General features: G+C 55.4%; 1 protein-coding gene across 1 annotated transcript; it reads right to left on the bottom strand.

Moving 5' to 3' along the window:
* Positions 1-58: 58 nt before the first annotated feature.
* SELPLG (selectin P ligand) lies at positions 59-13,068 on the bottom strand. The gene is made up of 3 exons (XM_043557813.1): positions 12,895-13,068; positions 12,386-12,531; positions 59-2,904 (listed from the first exon to the last, which is right to left on the bottom strand). The coding sequence occupies exons 1-3, from the start codon at positions 13,056-13,058 to the stop codon at positions 1,352-1,354; spliced, it is 1,863 nt and encodes a 620-aa protein (XP_043413748.1). The 5' UTR covers positions 13,059-13,068; the 3' UTR covers positions 59-1,351.
* Between the last annotated feature and the right edge of the window lie 2,908 nt (positions 13,069-15,976).

A 15,976-nucleotide genomic window follows, 5' to 3' on the forward strand; every position in this document is an offset into this window, starting at 1 on the left:
GCTCACCCGATGCTCAGATCAGGGGTCAGCACACACAGAGCCAAATCCAGCCTGCCACTTTGTTTGTAAATAAAGTTTTATTAGAACGCAGCCAACCCTATTCATTTGTGACACATCGTCAACGACCACACACAATCTACGAGGACCAAGGACGGAACTGACGAGTTGCAACGGGGACCGCGCGGTCTGCAAAACGTCACATATTTTTGGTCTGGCCATTGAGGAAAGAAGTTTGCTGGCCCCAAATTTTGTTCGAAAACCTTGGAGGCCGCAGCTGTGCTCAGCCCTGTGAGGAGCGGGTGTCAAATGGGAGACAGGCCACCCCCCCTCCCCGGGAGACGTCAGGGTGAGTTTCTGGGGAGGATGGCACTGACGTTGAGAGGACGCGTTTGTCTGAGAGTTGGGGCGGGAACCAAATTCTGTATGCCAGAACTGGGTCATGGGGGGGAGTTGAATAAAGTGGATTCGGGGACCAGTTTCCCCATCCCCCCAACGGCCTAAAACCTTCCCGGCTGCCCAAGGATGTACCAAGATGCCCCCAGTGTCCAAGAGACAATACTGAAAACTTAAGGCACAGACCGGGGGGTTGGGGGGGGGGGGTTTCTGGAGCGGGCCGGGGCCGGGGTGAACAGCAAGGGACCAAAGCCCCAGCAGGAGACACCTTGACGCCCTGAAACAGCCACCGTTAGTTCATCGAATATTTATTGAGCACCTGCGCTGTCCCGGGCCGCGGGCTGGGGAGTGGGATATTTCAGTGAACAATGACCCACACAGCCCCAAAGAAAGGTATGGCCCTGGGCTCTCCAAGCCCGCCCCAGCCCTCCCGGGCCAGGATATCACCCTGGACTCCCTGGGGAGATGCCCAGGAAAACCCAAGCTGCCCCAAGTCGGAGAGGGGCAGGGAATGGCCTTCAGAATCCAGCACTCCTGCCCCCAAAATGCCCCCTTTCCTATGTGGTGACCATGGCAACCAGAAGAAAATGGGCGTGAGGGCCGGGGCTTCACCGGGTGCTTGGGGATGAGGCTCCAGCCGTGGAAGGCCTCAGAGGGAGCCCAGACAGGTGGGAGACAGGGAGGTGGAGGGATCTCCCCGGGCCCCCCCCCCCCCCGGAGGCAGGAGGGAGGATGCGGTGGCTTGCCCACAGTCCTGCTTTGGCTGCAAGAGTTCAGCTGCTCTCCTTCCTGTGGGGCACCTGGGGGCTCTGTCCTAGAGATCCCCATCCCTAAGGGCCCCAAGGAAGCCCGGACCCGTGGAACAGAGCCGGGGTGCTCAGTGATGGCCCAGCGGGCCTTGGAGGGAGCAGGGAGGCGAGGGTCCTGTTCAGATGGATGAGCGGGTGAGGGGTGGGGGTTAAGGGAGGAAACTCTGCAAGGTGAGGTCATCCCCATCTCGGCCCTCCCTCGGCCCCGCCTTTAGGCCCTGGCTCTTGGCATTGGGCAGGTCCCCGTTGGCCGTGGCCGAGGGTGCTTCGCCCCCCTCAGGCAGCAGGGACGAGATGCAGACCATCTCAGTGGGGGAATAATTGCGCACAGGGTACATGTGATTCTTGCGAGAGAGGCGGACAGCCAGCACCACTGTGCACACGAGGAAGATAGTGGCCACCAGGGCCAGGACGAGGATGGCCAGCAGGCACTGCTTCACAGGGATGCGGTCCAGAGCCTCTGTGGGGCTGGGGGCCACGGAGCTCTGGGGGGCAAGATTCTGATTATTTTTCCATTGTTTGATGAAGCCATCAGATGAATTGCCTACTGCCACGGTGGTGCTGTTGTAAGGATCAGAGGGCACAAGCAGGGCCATGGTTAGGCTCCTTGTGGTCGCAGGACCTGTGGATGGGACCTTCGTGGTGGCAGGATCTGTGGACAGGGCCTCTGTGGCAGTGGGCTCCGTGGATGTGGACAGGGCATCCGTGGCTTCTGGTCCCGTGGACGGGGCCTCTGTGGCCACAGGTTGTGTGGTCTGTGCCTCTGTGGCTGCCGGCCCCGTGGACGGGGCCTCTGTGGCCGCAGGTTGTGTGGTCAGGGCCTCTGTGGCTGCCGGGCCTGTGGACGGGGCCTCTGTGGCCACAGGTTGTGTGGTCAGTGCCTCTGTGGCTGCCGGCTCCGTGGACGGGGCCTCTGTGGCCGCAGGTTGTGTGGTCAGGGCCTCTGTGGCTGCCGGCCCCGTGGACGGGGCCTCTGTGGCCGCAGGTTGTGTGGTCAGGGCCTCTGTGGCTGCCGGGCCTGTGGACGGGGCCTCTGTGGCCACAGGTTGTGTGGTCAGTGCCTCTGTGGCTGCCGGCTCCGTGGACGGGGCCTCTGTGGCCGCAGGTTGTGTGGTCAGGGCCTCTGTGGCTGCCGGCCCCGTGGACGGGGCCTCTGTGGCCGCAGGTTGTGTGGTCTGTGCCTCTGTGGCTGCCGGCTCCGTGGACAGGGCCTCAATGGTGGCGAGCTCTGTGGATGGAGCCCCCTCTGTGGATGAAGCCTCTGTGATGGGAAGTAACACAGTGACCTGTTCTTTGCTCAGAGGGCCCAGCGTGACGGGAACCCCCTGCGTGGCCACTTCCATGCTCAGATCCCCCATGGCCATCCCTCTTGCGTCCAGGCCAACGGAGTCCCCTCTGGCTATCACCAGAGTGGCTTGTTCAGGAGTTCCGGAATCCTTCTGCCCCAATGTTGCCGTCTTAGCCAGAAATGTCCAGGTCAGGGACACAGGCCCAGGGCTATTTGTAAAAAGCGTCTCTGGAGGGTCCGTGCCAATGTAGTCATACATGTCCTGTTCTGGGTCCTCCTCCACTTGTTTCTGGCCCTGCACAAGCAGGGGGTCGGGGGCCTCAATGGTTCCATTCTCCCGTGTCTCCGGCAGCTGCAGGCTGCTGTCAGAGCCCAGCAAAATCAGAAGCAGGAGGACTTGCAGAGGCATGGCACCTGGAGGCAGACACAGACAGAGAGACATCAGGACAGGCTCACCCCTGGGCCTGCCGAGCACCCTCTACTGCAACCCCGGACAGCCTCAGCTAGGAGGGTGTCTGACCTGGGGCAGGCACCTAGCGTCCTCGTAACCCGGCATTTACCTGGTACGCGGTAGCCCCCCGGCAAACAGCGGCCATCGTTATTTATCAACATTAACTCCTTTTTTTAGGTTTACTAATTTTGAGAGGGAGCGAGGAAGCGCGAGAGGGGGAGGGGCAGAGAGAGAGAGGAGGGAGCGAGAATCCCAGGCAGGCTCCTCCGCAAGGTCAGCATGGAGCCCGACGTGGGGCTCGAACTCACAAACCATGAGATCACGCCCTGAGGCAAAGTCCAACACGTAACTGACTTAACTCCCTGCCTTTCTGATTAAAACTTTAAAATTGTGGGCAAGACCGCCCACCGGGGTGTTGAAAGGAAATATTAGAGCTTCCAGTTATATAGTTATGTCATCCACTTTGTAATTTCTATTTCTGTGCATAATTCATAGATCAATGCATCCGTATTGTCCACTGATGGGGTTTGTGAGCAGAAGAGTTTGGAGACCACAGGTGTGCAGGATAAAGCTGCTTGTTTGGACCCTTGAGGCCTTTTTTTTTTTTTTTTTGAGGAGACGGTTCCTGATACGTCTCTCTGTGTCCCTCTGTTCCATTCTCCTTTGTCTTGGCTCCCACCCTACATAGCCCAGGTCTGTTCTTCAGATTCTCAGCTTTTTCCCCCTCCTTTCTCAGTGTCTCAGCTTGGTCTGGTTCCCTTCTGTCCTCACGTCCACATTTTGGGAGGACAGTACCTACCTCATGGCTTATAGTGAGGACGAAACAGGCCCTACAAAGCCCTTAGCACTCGGTTCCCATGACAAGCTCCCGAAAAGAGCGGCTACTTTGCCTCCATCAGTAAGCCGATCCTGTAAGTCCTCAAGGGCCCAGAGCCATCAACTGTACTATCTGGGGCCAGGAGAAAACACATCTTTTCGGAACAGTCCTGCCCTCAGGCAGCTGATAGTCATTTCACTTACCTGGGGGTCCATTCTGCTGTGACCCTTCAGCCCCCTGACCAGTGGCCAAAAAGGGCAGTGCCTCTGCTTTTGACCGTCTCATTGGTCTTTCTTCCCAGCATTGTGAACACCCATATATATAAAGTTTAAGCTTGTTTATTTCTGAGCGAGCGAGAGAGAGAGAGACAGAATATCCCAAGCAGGCTCCATGCTGTCAGCACAGAGCCTAACCCAGGGCTCGATCTCAGGAACCGTGAGATCATGACCTGAGCTGAAATCAAGAATCGGATGCTCAACCAACTGAGCCACCCAGGGGCCCCTGAACTTGCTTTCTTGATTGCTCTCTCTCCCCTTATGCTTCCCCTGGCATGGGCTGTTGTTTATGGGATTCGGAGTCATGCACTTGGGAATCCTGTGGCTAGTGACAGCTGTGTCCTGGGCCAGGATTCAGGTATTCCTGGTTTCCTTGGATACAATACCTTCAGCAGTGTGCAATCCCAAGCGCTGTGTCTGGGGCAGAGCCTGGGTCAGTTCCAGTACTTTTCCTTTTCCTTCACATAATTTAGAGCAAAGACCAGTTGCTCATCATTCCTTGAGTGACTATAACGTACTCCTAGGCCCCTCAGCTCCCAGGCTCCACTTGACCTCCTCCACTTGTTAGTTAGAATCATGTTGGTTTCCAAAATGGCAGCCTGGGGCACCTGGGCGGCTCAATCGGTTAAGCCGATTGAGCTTGGGAGTCTCTCTCTCCCTCTCTGCCTCTCTTCTACTCACGCTCTCTCTCTCTGTCTCTCAAAATAAATAAACTTAAAGAAAAAAAAAAAGTCCTTCAGGTGCCTGGGTGGCTCAGATGATTAAAAAGTCTGACCCCTGACTTCGGCTCAGGTCATGATCTCATGGTTTGTGGGATGGAGCTTCACATCGGGCTCTGTGCTGACGGCACAGAGCCTGCTTAGGATTCTCTCTCTCTCTCTCTCTCTCTGCCCCTTCCCAGAGCACGCATGGGCTCTCTCTCTGTCTCTCAAAATAAATAAACGTTAAAAAAAAAAGTACTGACATTTAAAAAAATAAATTAAAAAAATCGTGTCTTAAAATAATTTCTTAAACCAGGGCGCCTGGGTGGCTCGGTCGGTTAAGCGTCTGACTTCAGCTCAGGTCATGATCTCACAGTTCGTGGGTTCGAGCCCCATGTGGGGCTCTGTGCTGTCAGCGTAGAGCCCACTCTAGGTCCTCTGTCTCCTTCTCTCTTTCTCTGCCCGTCCCCCGCTCTCGCTCTATCCCAAAACTAAATGCTAAAAAAAGTTCAAAAATAAAATAATTTCTCAAACCAAACTTCATGATATTTGCACCAGACACATCAGGCCCTCAAGCTGAGGGCAAAGTACAAGCTAGGGCACGCGCACGCACGCACACACGCGCGTGTGCACCTGTACACACACGACACACACCCCAGCCCCAGGTGGGATATTCCTCAGGTACTGCTTCCTGCCCAAGGTCAAAGGAAAGGACAGAAGACAAACGGCTAGCTGATACAGGTCACAGTCATGCAGGACATGAGTCTCCGTCAGTTGACAAATATCTGAGTAAATTACAAGAAAAAGGTAATCTTAGGGGCCCCTGGGCGGCTCAGTCGCTTGAACATCCACCTTCAGGTCAGGTCACGATCTCACAGCTTGTGAGTTCGAGCCCCGCATCGGGCTCTGTGCTGACAGCTCGAAGCCTGGAGTCTGCTTCGGACTCTGTGTTTCCCTCTCTCTCTGCCCCTCCGCTGCTCACACTCTGTCTCTCTCTCAAAAATAAAGGAAGAGTAAATAAATTTTAAAAAGAGAGAAACTTCATCTTGACTTTACCTCCCCCCACTCCATAGCATAAACCAGTAACCCTTCACAACCCCGGTGCAGCTCTTCCTGCCCACGGGTCCCGTCCCCATGCTTTAAGAAAATCACTTTTTTTTTTGCACCAAAGACGTCTTCAAGAATTCTTTCTTGGCCGTCAGCTCCGAACCCCACCATCACTCCAAAACCTCATCACTCACAATTATCTTCATTTTACCGTGGAGAGATGAAGCTCTACCTCAGAGAGGTAAAGCAACTTGCCCAAAGGCACACAGCTGCCAGAGATCAGACTGGAACCCAGTGAAGATCCGGGAAGGCTTTGTGGAGAAAGCTGACCTAGCTGAGGGGGCAGACGGACCAAAGGCTTGGAAGAGACCTAAGCTTGTTGTATCTATGGCCGGGGTTGGGGACCCAGCTGAGGGAAGGAGGGCAGACTAAGAATAAGGAGACCTTGAAGGCCATCTCACCCAGAAAGGTCAGCCCCATATGTCCCGAGGGCTATGCAGGGCACAGCATCGAGAGAACAGGCTATGGTGGGGGGGGGGGGGAGGAGAGAAAAAGATGTTCCGGTCTCAGTTCTGTCCCATAGAAGCTGTAGGACCTTGAATTGCTGAGCCTCAGTTTTCTCATCTGCAAAATGGGGATAAGAAACCACATCTATCTCATCGAGCTGTTAAAGGAATACAACAAGAGAATGGATGAGGGGCCATAAGGCAAGTTGAGGGCCAAGCACAAGCTAGCACACACCCCCCTCCCTAGGCGGGATGTGTGCGATAGTCCTCAGGCACCCCTGGCTGCCCAAGAACAAAGGAAAGGACAGATAACAAATGGTTAGCTGATAGAGGTCACAGTCTTGCAGGACCTGAGTCTCTCTCTCTCCGTTTACAAATGTCTTGGTAAATCACAAGAAAAAGGCAATCTATCAATAGCCTAATCCCCAGAAACCTCTAGACTCAGTTTCCTGGAGCCCCAACATCACCCTCCCCTCCACAGCGATGTGGGGAACAAAGGTAAGAAGGCAATGGCGGGTAAGATTAAGTGTATTTATAACCTGCAGCCCACTGACGAATACTCGAGGCAAAACAGAACAGAACCGTTTCTCCAGGAACCCCCTGCCGTCCTATTGTTAATGCCTCACTAGAGGGAAAACCACCTTAGCTTGACAACCGCAAGGCCTCAGGTATCTTAGGAGCCCTCTTTAGCACATCAAAGTCCTTCTGGAGGCTTCCCTTTGGTCTTCACCTCCCCCAACTCCAGAGCTTACAGCCCCAGGGCAGCTCTTTCTGCCCCCGGGTCCTAGCCCCGAGCCTTAACAAAATCACTTTTTTGCACCAAAGATGTCTTCAAGAAACCCTTCTTGGCTGTCAGTTCCAGACTCCCATCATTCCAAAACCCCATCAAGTAGGTGCTTACTAAACGGATCCCCCCCCTACACACACACACACACACACACACACACATTCTTTGTCTCCCTCTTCAGGAGGCAGTTTCTTTGCACAAGGGTGGAGCTCCTGCTTGGGGGTACAGGACAGGGCCTGATCTTGGCCCTGCTTTCCTGGGGCGGGGCGGGGAGGGGGACTTTAGGAAGAAGCCACCAGCTTGGATAGTGTTTCAAAATTACGAAGACTTGTACCCTTCACCCCCCACTCGGGCAGCTCTCGGTTCCTGGAAGGCAGAGCTCTCAGCCACTTCCTGGAAGCAGAGAGGCTAGGAACAAAAAAAAAAAAAAAAAAAAAAAAAGGCCCCACCCGCTGTTCCTGAGTGGAGGGTGGAGGAGGGCGTGGAGGGGGCTCTCGCCCTCCCCTGCCCTCTCCCTGCGCCCATCCCCACCTCCCCTGCATGCAGAGGCAACTTGGGGTGGAGGAGAGACCGCTCAGCAGCCGTGTCACCTGAGCCTCGTTCCACCCTCTCTGAGCCTCAGTGTCCTAATCTGTAAAACGGGAGACCTTGCTTCAAAGAATGGTCCTGAGAATCTAATAGCATGCTGCAGGGAAGGTCCCTGAAGCTGGCATCCAGCAGGGAGTGTTTTACTGGGAGAGCCTCTTGGGGGCTGTGCACAGAGGGGCAGAGGAAACAGAAATCTCAGAGTCAGGGAAGGTACGGATACGGCGGCCTCCCCACCTCCGCCATGGGCAGTGAGAGAGGCTTCGGGTCCAGCGTGAGAGCAGAGGCCTCCCTGTGTGTTGAGATGAGACAGAGCACACCGGGAAAGCTCCCATCTCCCAGCCCAGGTCTAATTAGGGCCAACATCCTCGTCCAGGATTCCCGATGTTAGTGCTGAAGATCATCCCCTTATCCCTCATCCTGTGGCCTCAGTCCCAGGCAAGCGGGGGTGGCCGGTCACCCCAGCCTGCCGCCTGCCATCCCACAGACCTCAAGGGACAGGGACCATGGACATCACAGCCGCGAGCCAGGCTGTGGCTGGGCAGGCATCAGCCCATTCGACAGCGAAAAAAAAATCCCGGTTCCTGGGGGTCTTGTGACTCCGAGGGGGCCGTGCAGATAGCAAGGAGAGGAGCGCTGTGTCTGGCTCCCAAGCCAGTGCTCCCAAGTAAGTGCTTTACTTCAAGTTAAATGCATGGTGATATAAGGACAATGGTTTTCCAGAAGGCCCCACTGCGGCTGGACCACTTCATCACCCTACTCACCTCCACCCTGGCACTGGCCTTTGCGAATCCCATTACACAGATTAGGACAGCAAGGCTCAGGAGAGTGAAGTCCGGTCCTCAGAGCGGTGAAGCCCCCACCTTCCACCTTTCTCCCCCCGGAGGCAGGAAAATGGTCACTCGCCACAGGAGGGGGGCTCTGACTTGTCACACCCTTGTCACACTCTTCCTGCTTGCCTAACAGAGTAGGTCAGATACGGCCCGTTTCCTGTCTTTCACCCTAAAACCAGGGTGCTCTGCCCGAGCCCCACCCAGGCTGTGGAGGGGCAGGCTGCTGGCGGGGGCCCACACCCTGCTCCAGGCGTGGGGAAGACGCCAGGGCGCCGTGAGAAGCTTGGGACTTTGCATTCAGAATCTTGGATCCCGGGAATCCCAGCACTCAAGAGTTTGGAACCTCAAGATGTGAAAGACTGAGCATCTCAGGGTGTGGGTGAAACAGCCACCAAGAGAAGGGAAGGCTCCAGATCAACAAGTAGGTCAAACCGAGGCCCAGGTGCCCTCCCCAGCATTTCTCAGGGCTGGCGGACAGGATAGGCCCCGGCCCAGCTCAGGATCAGACCCGATCAGGATCCGATCCAGTCAGACCAGATCCAGTCCCGGCTCTGGCACTTACAAGCTGCGTGACCTTGGGCAACCGAACTCACCTCTCTGAGCCACAGGCTCCTCATCTGGAATACGAAGACAAGGACAGCACGGAGTGGGGTGGTTGTGGGTTGAAGTGAGCTGGCTCAGGCTGAGGGTTTAGCACACATTAAGTGCTCAACAATGGCCAGCTGTTGTCCTTGTCATTCTGCATTTAGGGCCACCTCCCGGAAATATCCCCAAAGGCATAGCTTTGACATACCTACTTCTGATCTTGGCGGAGAGGGCTGGGACGGGGAGCCCTAGAAAACTGTCTCCACAGCAAGCCCTGGCCCATGCCTGGTTTGCAAAGCACATGTGTCAAGTGTAGACAAGGTTCCAGGCACTGGTTTGAGAGCTATTCGTGAATTACTAGCTCACTCAGGCCCTACAACCTCCTCTATTCATCCCATGTGAGGGATTAATAATCCCATCTATTCTCCAGAGTTGAGCAAATGGCACCTTCTCCAAGAAGCCATCCTGGATTGCTCAGGCATAGTCATTCCCATTGTTTAAACCATTTCAAATGTTTGCTTACTTGAGGCTCCTGGGTGGCTCAGTCGGTTAAGCATCTGACTCTTGATTTCAGCTCATGATCTCATGGTCGCGAGATCAAGAGCCCCACGTCAGGCTCCACACTGGGCTTGGAGCCTGTTTAACATTCTTTCACTCTCTCCCTCTGCCCCTCCCCTACTCATCGTGCTCTCTCTCTCTTTCTCTCTCTCTCTCTAAAAAATAAATAGGGGCACCTGGGTGGCTCAGTCAATTAAGTCTCCGACTTCGGCTCAGGTCATGATCTCGCTGTTTGTGGGTTCGAGCCCCGCGTCGGGCTCTGTGCTGGCAGCTCGGAGCCTGGAGCCTGCTTCGGATTCTGTGTCTCCCAAGCTCTCTGCTCCTCCCCCGCTCATGCTCTCTCTCTCTCTCTCTCAAAAATAAATAAACATTAAGAAAAATTAAAAATAAAACAGTAAAAAATAAATAAAATGTTTACTGTCTAAAACTCCATTCCCACTGGCCCATAAACTCCAAGGGGACAGGAGAGATGTCGCCGTTCACACCACATGCGCAGGGCTCAGCAGGCACTGTGACACCTGCCCATAGGCACGGGCACCCACCGTGACTGTCCCACTGCCTCCGCCAGATCACAAGCTCTTGCAGGGCAGTCTCCGCTGGGTCCCCAGCACCGACAGGCCTGGCCTCCTGGGGGTCATTAAACGCCCGCTGCAGGGGTGGTGCGTGAATGGGACAGAGGCCACCAGCAGGCAGGTGCACAGGACATGTGCCCTCGGGCTTCCCGCATGGTGCCTGCACTTCCCCACCTTTTCTCAGCATCTCCCCCGCCCCCAGCAAGGAGCCCTTTCAGACTTTCTTCCCCTTAAGTTTTTTTTCCTTAAGTGCATCCGAACTCGCGACCCTGAGATCAAGACCTGAGCTGAGATCAGGAGTCAGATGCCCAACCGACTGGGCCCCCCAGGCGCCCCCCCCCATGCATTTTAATACCACAGATACACCTGTTTACTGTTCCATAGCCTTTGCAGGAACACGAGCCACAGTGACGGTGTTGGGGTTTTGCCCACCTACCAAAAAACCTAACTTTCCCCTTTCGGACCCTGAATTGGCTAGCCTGGTCCAGAGGAGGTAAGCTGTTTTGCACACGTGAATTCAAAGGGACCTACCCCTGGTTTTAGTTTAACAACCGATGGCTGGCTGAAGACCTGTGTTGACAGCCAGGTGGACAAGCAAGCACACAGACACGCTCCAGCCATGCTGTCTCCTTCTCGCCTGAGTCTCGTGCCCCGCCCCACCCCCACCATCTTCTTGCTTAAGGTCAGCAAAGGAGACTGAGAAGCCAGGGCCGGGGTCGCCGGGGGCTCCGCGAGGGTCCTGCAGCCAGACGGGGCCGCGGTACGTCCAAGCCCGGCCACCTCCCAGCCAGGCCACCGTGGGCAGCCGCTTGTCCCCTCTGAGGGTTTCCCATCTGCACAAAGGGGGCGCAGCATGCTTGGACGATTCCCCGGGCCCTCCGAAGCCCCTGCTCCAGCCTGGCCGAGCTTCCCCAGAGGCGCTCAGCCCAACAGCCCGGTCCCTTCCGCTATCCGGGTTTCAATCTCCCTTGGCTGCTGGCCTAGCCTGGTGAGGAAGGCATAGACCATTTTGGGTGTGGCCAGGCAAGCCCCAAAGGAAGCCACCAACGCGTCTGGGCCTAGGGGGGGTCACCTCCTGAGCCCCTTGCCCAGTGAGAGGCCTGCTCTCGGGGGACTCGAAGTCAGAGATGGGAGAGGAGGAAAACGAGAGGGTCCAGGAGGGAAGGAAGAGAACTCCTGGCGCCTGGAGCCCTAGATCATTGTCTATGGTGTGTGTGTGTGTGTGTGTGTGTGTGTCGGGGGCCATAGCTTTAGGTACTACCCCCCCACCACTCTCCTTTATGCCCCTAAAGCACCCCAAATACAAATACCTAAGAGTATTCAAATTCTGATGATTACTTTCTCTTTTGCTAGCAACATTAGTGTCCTGATTCTAATATTTTCATACTTTTTCGTATTTCTTTTCTCGTATTTTTTCAACAATTTTTTGAACGTCATAACAAGTGAACGTGGAAAGAACGCAGTTTTGGAGGGGCGCCTGGATGGCTCGGCTGGTTAAGTCCCCGACTCTTGATTTCGGCTCAGGTCATGATCTCATGGCTCGTGAGTCTGAACCCTGCGTGGGGCCCCGCGTTGACAATGCGGAGCCTGCTTGGGATTCTCAATCTCTGCCCCTCCCCTGATTGCACTCTCTCTCAAATAAATAAATAAACATAAATAAATAAATAAATAAATAAATAAATAAATAAAGTGAGGGAAAAACAAAAAAAGAATGCAGCTTTGGAGACAGTATTTTTATGGATCCAGAGCCTCAGAAGCTTCCAGACAGGCCCTGCACCTGCTCTCCCTTTCTGGAATCACCCAGCCCTAACCCCAGCTCTGCTCTGAGCAAATCCCTTCACCTCCCCATGCCTTGTATGAAAGGAGGGGAAGGATGATTTTTAGAGCAATGCTCCTGACTTTTCGGACTTTTTCTATTAAGAAACCTCACCCTCTCTGAGCCAGTAGCTGCTGGCAGTCCCGATGGGAAGGTTAGGATAGAAGTTGAGGATCTGGAAGAGACTGTGGAATAAGGCCACGACCTCGATCCTGAGCCCCTCTCCCCTCACCCCGAGCCCAGGCTCTGGTTCGGAGCTCAGGTCCTGCCCCGGGACTGCCCTCGGCTGTCAGGCAGGCCAGGCCTGCCGGTCCCACAGCTCCCCCCAGCCACTCCCTATGGTTTTGTGAGCTGGCACTTACCCTGCTCAGCAGAGCATGGGACAGCTGCCTCGTGAGCCGGGGAGAAGCCGCTTCTCTGCCTCAGTGACAGGGACCGAGCCCACACTGCCAGGGCACTGCTGTGGCACCCGGGGCTGTGGTCCCAGACCCTGCCAACCTTCAACGGCCTGTGTGAAAGAAGGAAGCGAGAATGTGGTTACTCAGACAGGGCCACGTGACGGCCCACACCCCCTTGTTTGTGACAGTTTTGGTGACAATGTTGATTGAGACTGGGTGGGTGGTGACGGACTGGGACCTGCCGAGCCCGGGAGCACTCTGGGGTTCTGGTAGGTATGAAAACATCAAGAAGCTTCTAGAAGATTTCTGGGGAGGGCTGGTTGAGGAGACCCCGGCGCGACCCCACCGTGATGGAGAGTAGCGGTGGGGCGACCCTGCCCTGGAGGGAAGGCAGTGACCAGACGCAATTAAGGATGGTTCTAGACTCCTGTCCAAGAAGGGAGCCGGGGTGGGAGAAACCACAGAACGCACACCTTCCTGAGGTTTGCAAATACGATGCAGTCATTCCTTCCAGAGTCATCTCTAGATGCACAGGTGGTCCTTTTAGCTCCAATCGGTAACTTCTCTGAGGAGCTAGATGGCAAAGTCCATCAGGGCAAGACATGCTTATTTTATTTCTCCATCCGGAATCGCTCATTTGGCCACGTCTGGCACACCAAGGCTGCATGCTCGGAGGGCCAAAAGCAAGCAGTTCTGGGCTCTGGCTCCAGAAGCTCTTCGTCTGGTGGGGAAGCCAGCAGGTGAACCAGTAAACAGACCGTTACACACAGTATTGTCACCCTGCGGTGAGCGAGGGAGGGGCCCCTAAACCACCCTGGCCAAGGGAGGGGCTGTCAGGGGAGTCTTCCAAGAAGTGGTGCAGGGATGAGAAGTAGGGGTGGGCTGGGTGGGCATCCCAGGCAGAGAGCACAGCGTGGCCAATGGCCAGGAGACCTAAGAGAGCACAGAACTCTCAAGGGAGTGAAAGCATCATCTCCCGGGGTCTGGCCTGTGGCTTTGTATAGGTGGGATGCAGGACGTATGCGGACAGGGGTTCTTACCCTACCTTACACACAGGCAGTTTTATTTTTTTATTTTTATTTTTATTTTTTTTTAATTTTTTTTTTCAACGTTTATTTATTTTTGGGACAGAGAGAGACAGAGCATGAACGGGGGAGGGGCAGAGAGAGAGGGAGACACAGAATCGGAAACAGGCTCCAGGCTCTGAGCCATCAGCCCAGAGCCTGACTCGGGGCTCGAACTCCCGGACCGCGAGATCGTGACCTGGCTGAAGTCGGACGCTCAACCGACTGCGCCACCCAGGCGCCCCAATACACAGGCAGTTTTAAAATGGAAACTGGGGGCGCCTGGGGGGCTCAGCGAGTTGGGCGTCCAACTTCGGCTCAGGTCATGATCTCACGGTTTGTGGGTTCGAGCCCCGCGTCAGGCTCAGGGCTGACGGCTCGGAGCCTGGAGACTGCTTCGCATTCTGTGTCTTCCTCTCTCTCTCTCTCTCTCTCTCTCTCTCAAAAATAAATAAACATTAAAAAAAAATTTTTTTTAATGGAAACTGGAAACCCAGTGGGTATTCACCACTGGGGCCTCCATCCTGGAAGGGACCAAAAACTCCCCCGGTCTGCAGAGACAGGGAAACTGAGGCCCCAAAAGGGGAGGTAAGAATGTTAGAACTTCCCACCCTTCCCCAGCAGGTTTGGAAGTAGCCAGCCCTCAGGAACAGGGACTGAGAAGCTCGAAACAGACCCACGTCGGGGCTGGAGGCCACTCTCAGGTTATAGGAGTTCCAGATCAATGTTTTAGCCCGCGTTCACAAGCATGTCAGAGACAGGACAGCCCCTCCTCTGGGAACAGCCTTGGGTCCCCACCCCTCAGACCAGCTCATCCTGAACCAGAATCCGTTACCAGATCCACAGTTCTGACACCAGCAGTGAGGTCCTGAAGACGCAGAGGACAAAGGGAGGGCGGTCTCCCTTCCTGGTCTGCCAGAGACCGACCGGGTTCTGGGGATGCAGAACTTTCAGGCTTAAAACTGGGTATGTCCCTGGCCCCTTCCAGGCCAGGGGGCCAGGAGAGCAGGCCGTTTGCTAAACTCTGAATGGGCTATCAGAGGCTGTTACCCCCACCCGCGGCGCTGGGGTGGAAGGACTGGCCGAGGGGGCAGGGTCGGTGGGGGGGCGCAGATGCAGACCCCCACACCCCCCAGATGTATCCCTTCCTCCCCCTCCCGGATGCAGCCACACGCTGCTTCTCTGGAGGGTCGGGCACAGCCTGGGGAAAAGGAAACTACCTGGTCCTTTATGCCATCTGTGAGCTTTGCAAACCATCTGGGAGCAGGGCCCTACAGGGGTCAACTCGCAAGGCTAGGGAGCGGGGCGGATAACTAGCCTCGTACGACCTGTGTGACCTTGGGCAAGTCGCTTCTCTCGAGCCTCGGCTGCCTCACCTGCAAAGCCGAGCAGTACAAACGCTTACCATGGTCCTTGGCCTCTGCCACAGGCCAGACGCTGCGCATCGTATCGGCTCACGTACTGCCCAGAGCCGTCTTTGGAGGTGGGGAAACTGAGGCTCAAAGCGAGGCCGTGCCTCGCTCCGGGTCACACAGCGTTGGCGGCAGACCCAGGTCCGGGCAGCCGGAAGAAAGCCCAGCCCTCTGTCTCGGCGCCTGGCCTGTGATCGTGCTGGCTGGAGCGCTCTGTGTAAAAAGGGAATAAAAGGGGGGCCGGCAAACTCTTTTCAAGGGAAGACTCGCCCAGCTGAGCGGACCTCGCAGAGGAACAGACATTGCTAAGAGCGCTCCGGCTCGCGCGGTCTGTGCGGAGCCCATAAAGCCACAACTCATGGCACCTAACAGCTGTGAGATCCAAGCATTCACAGTGAGCGGGTTTCCACTCCTGCAAGTGGGGCCCCGAAAAACACTCCCCAAAAATGCCTTCCAAGACGGGAGCAATTATACTTAAGGTGAGAGAAACGGTGGGAAGAAGCAGACCAGTCCCAAACTCACGGAAGCCTGCCCCCTGATGAAGCGTGAGGCAGGTGTTAAAGTCACGCCGTGCAAAGCGCTCACGCCTCGTTAGTGGAAAAGCAGGGGTGAAGGTGTATAAAGACCAGAGGGTGGGTGCTCAGCGGAGGCACTGAAAGAAATGCAGGGCTCATCTCTGACTGGCCCAGCGATGGGTGGCTCTCCTCTTGCCCATAAACCTTCCTTCCCTATATTTTTAAACAGAAAAATATACATAACAATCTACATGTTGACCTTGATATCAAGAAACAGATTTTAAGCAAGGCAAGGACTTCATAGACACCCTAGATTTCAGAATGACTAGACAGTTGCTGCCTTGGTCTGTCTCCACCCTTCTGGGGTATTCTGGGGACGGCCCTTCCCACGCCCCAGCCCTGTGTTTCTCGACGCTTCCACCCGTGGTTTCCTAAGGCCCCTTGGCTGCAGCAATGGGCCAGTCAAGTCACTTCCTCTTATGCTCCTCAGCCTACTCTGAAGGATTCTCCAGAAGGGGTTAGAAACCCACTCAGACATCATAGAGGGCAACTCCTTTCCCTAGA

The sequence above is a fragment of the Prionailurus bengalensis genome, chromosome D3 (assembly GCF_016509475.1).
Source record: "Prionailurus bengalensis isolate Pbe53 chromosome D3, Fcat_Pben_1.1_paternal_pri, whole genome shotgun sequence".
NCBI classification, from domain to species: Eukaryota; Metazoa; Chordata; class Mammalia; order Carnivora; family Felidae; genus Prionailurus; species Prionailurus bengalensis.

What these genes read in the sequence shown, in the direction of transcription:
- SELPLG (XM_043557813.1), bottom strand. Translation starts at nt 13,058, where the DNA reads ATGAGCGATTCCGGATGGAGAAATAAAATAAGCATGTCTTGCCCTGAT. An exon ending in TATTTGCAAACCTCAGGAAG is followed by an intron (nt 12,532 to 12,894) that starts GTGTGCGTTCTG and finishes TCTTTCACACAG; the next exon opens with GCCGTTGAAGGTTGGCAGGG. An exon ending in CCCATGCTCTGCTGAGCAGG is followed by an intron (nt 2,905 to 12,385) that starts GTAAGTGCCAGC and finishes GTCTGCCTCCAG; the next exon opens with GTGCCATGCCTCTGCAAGTC.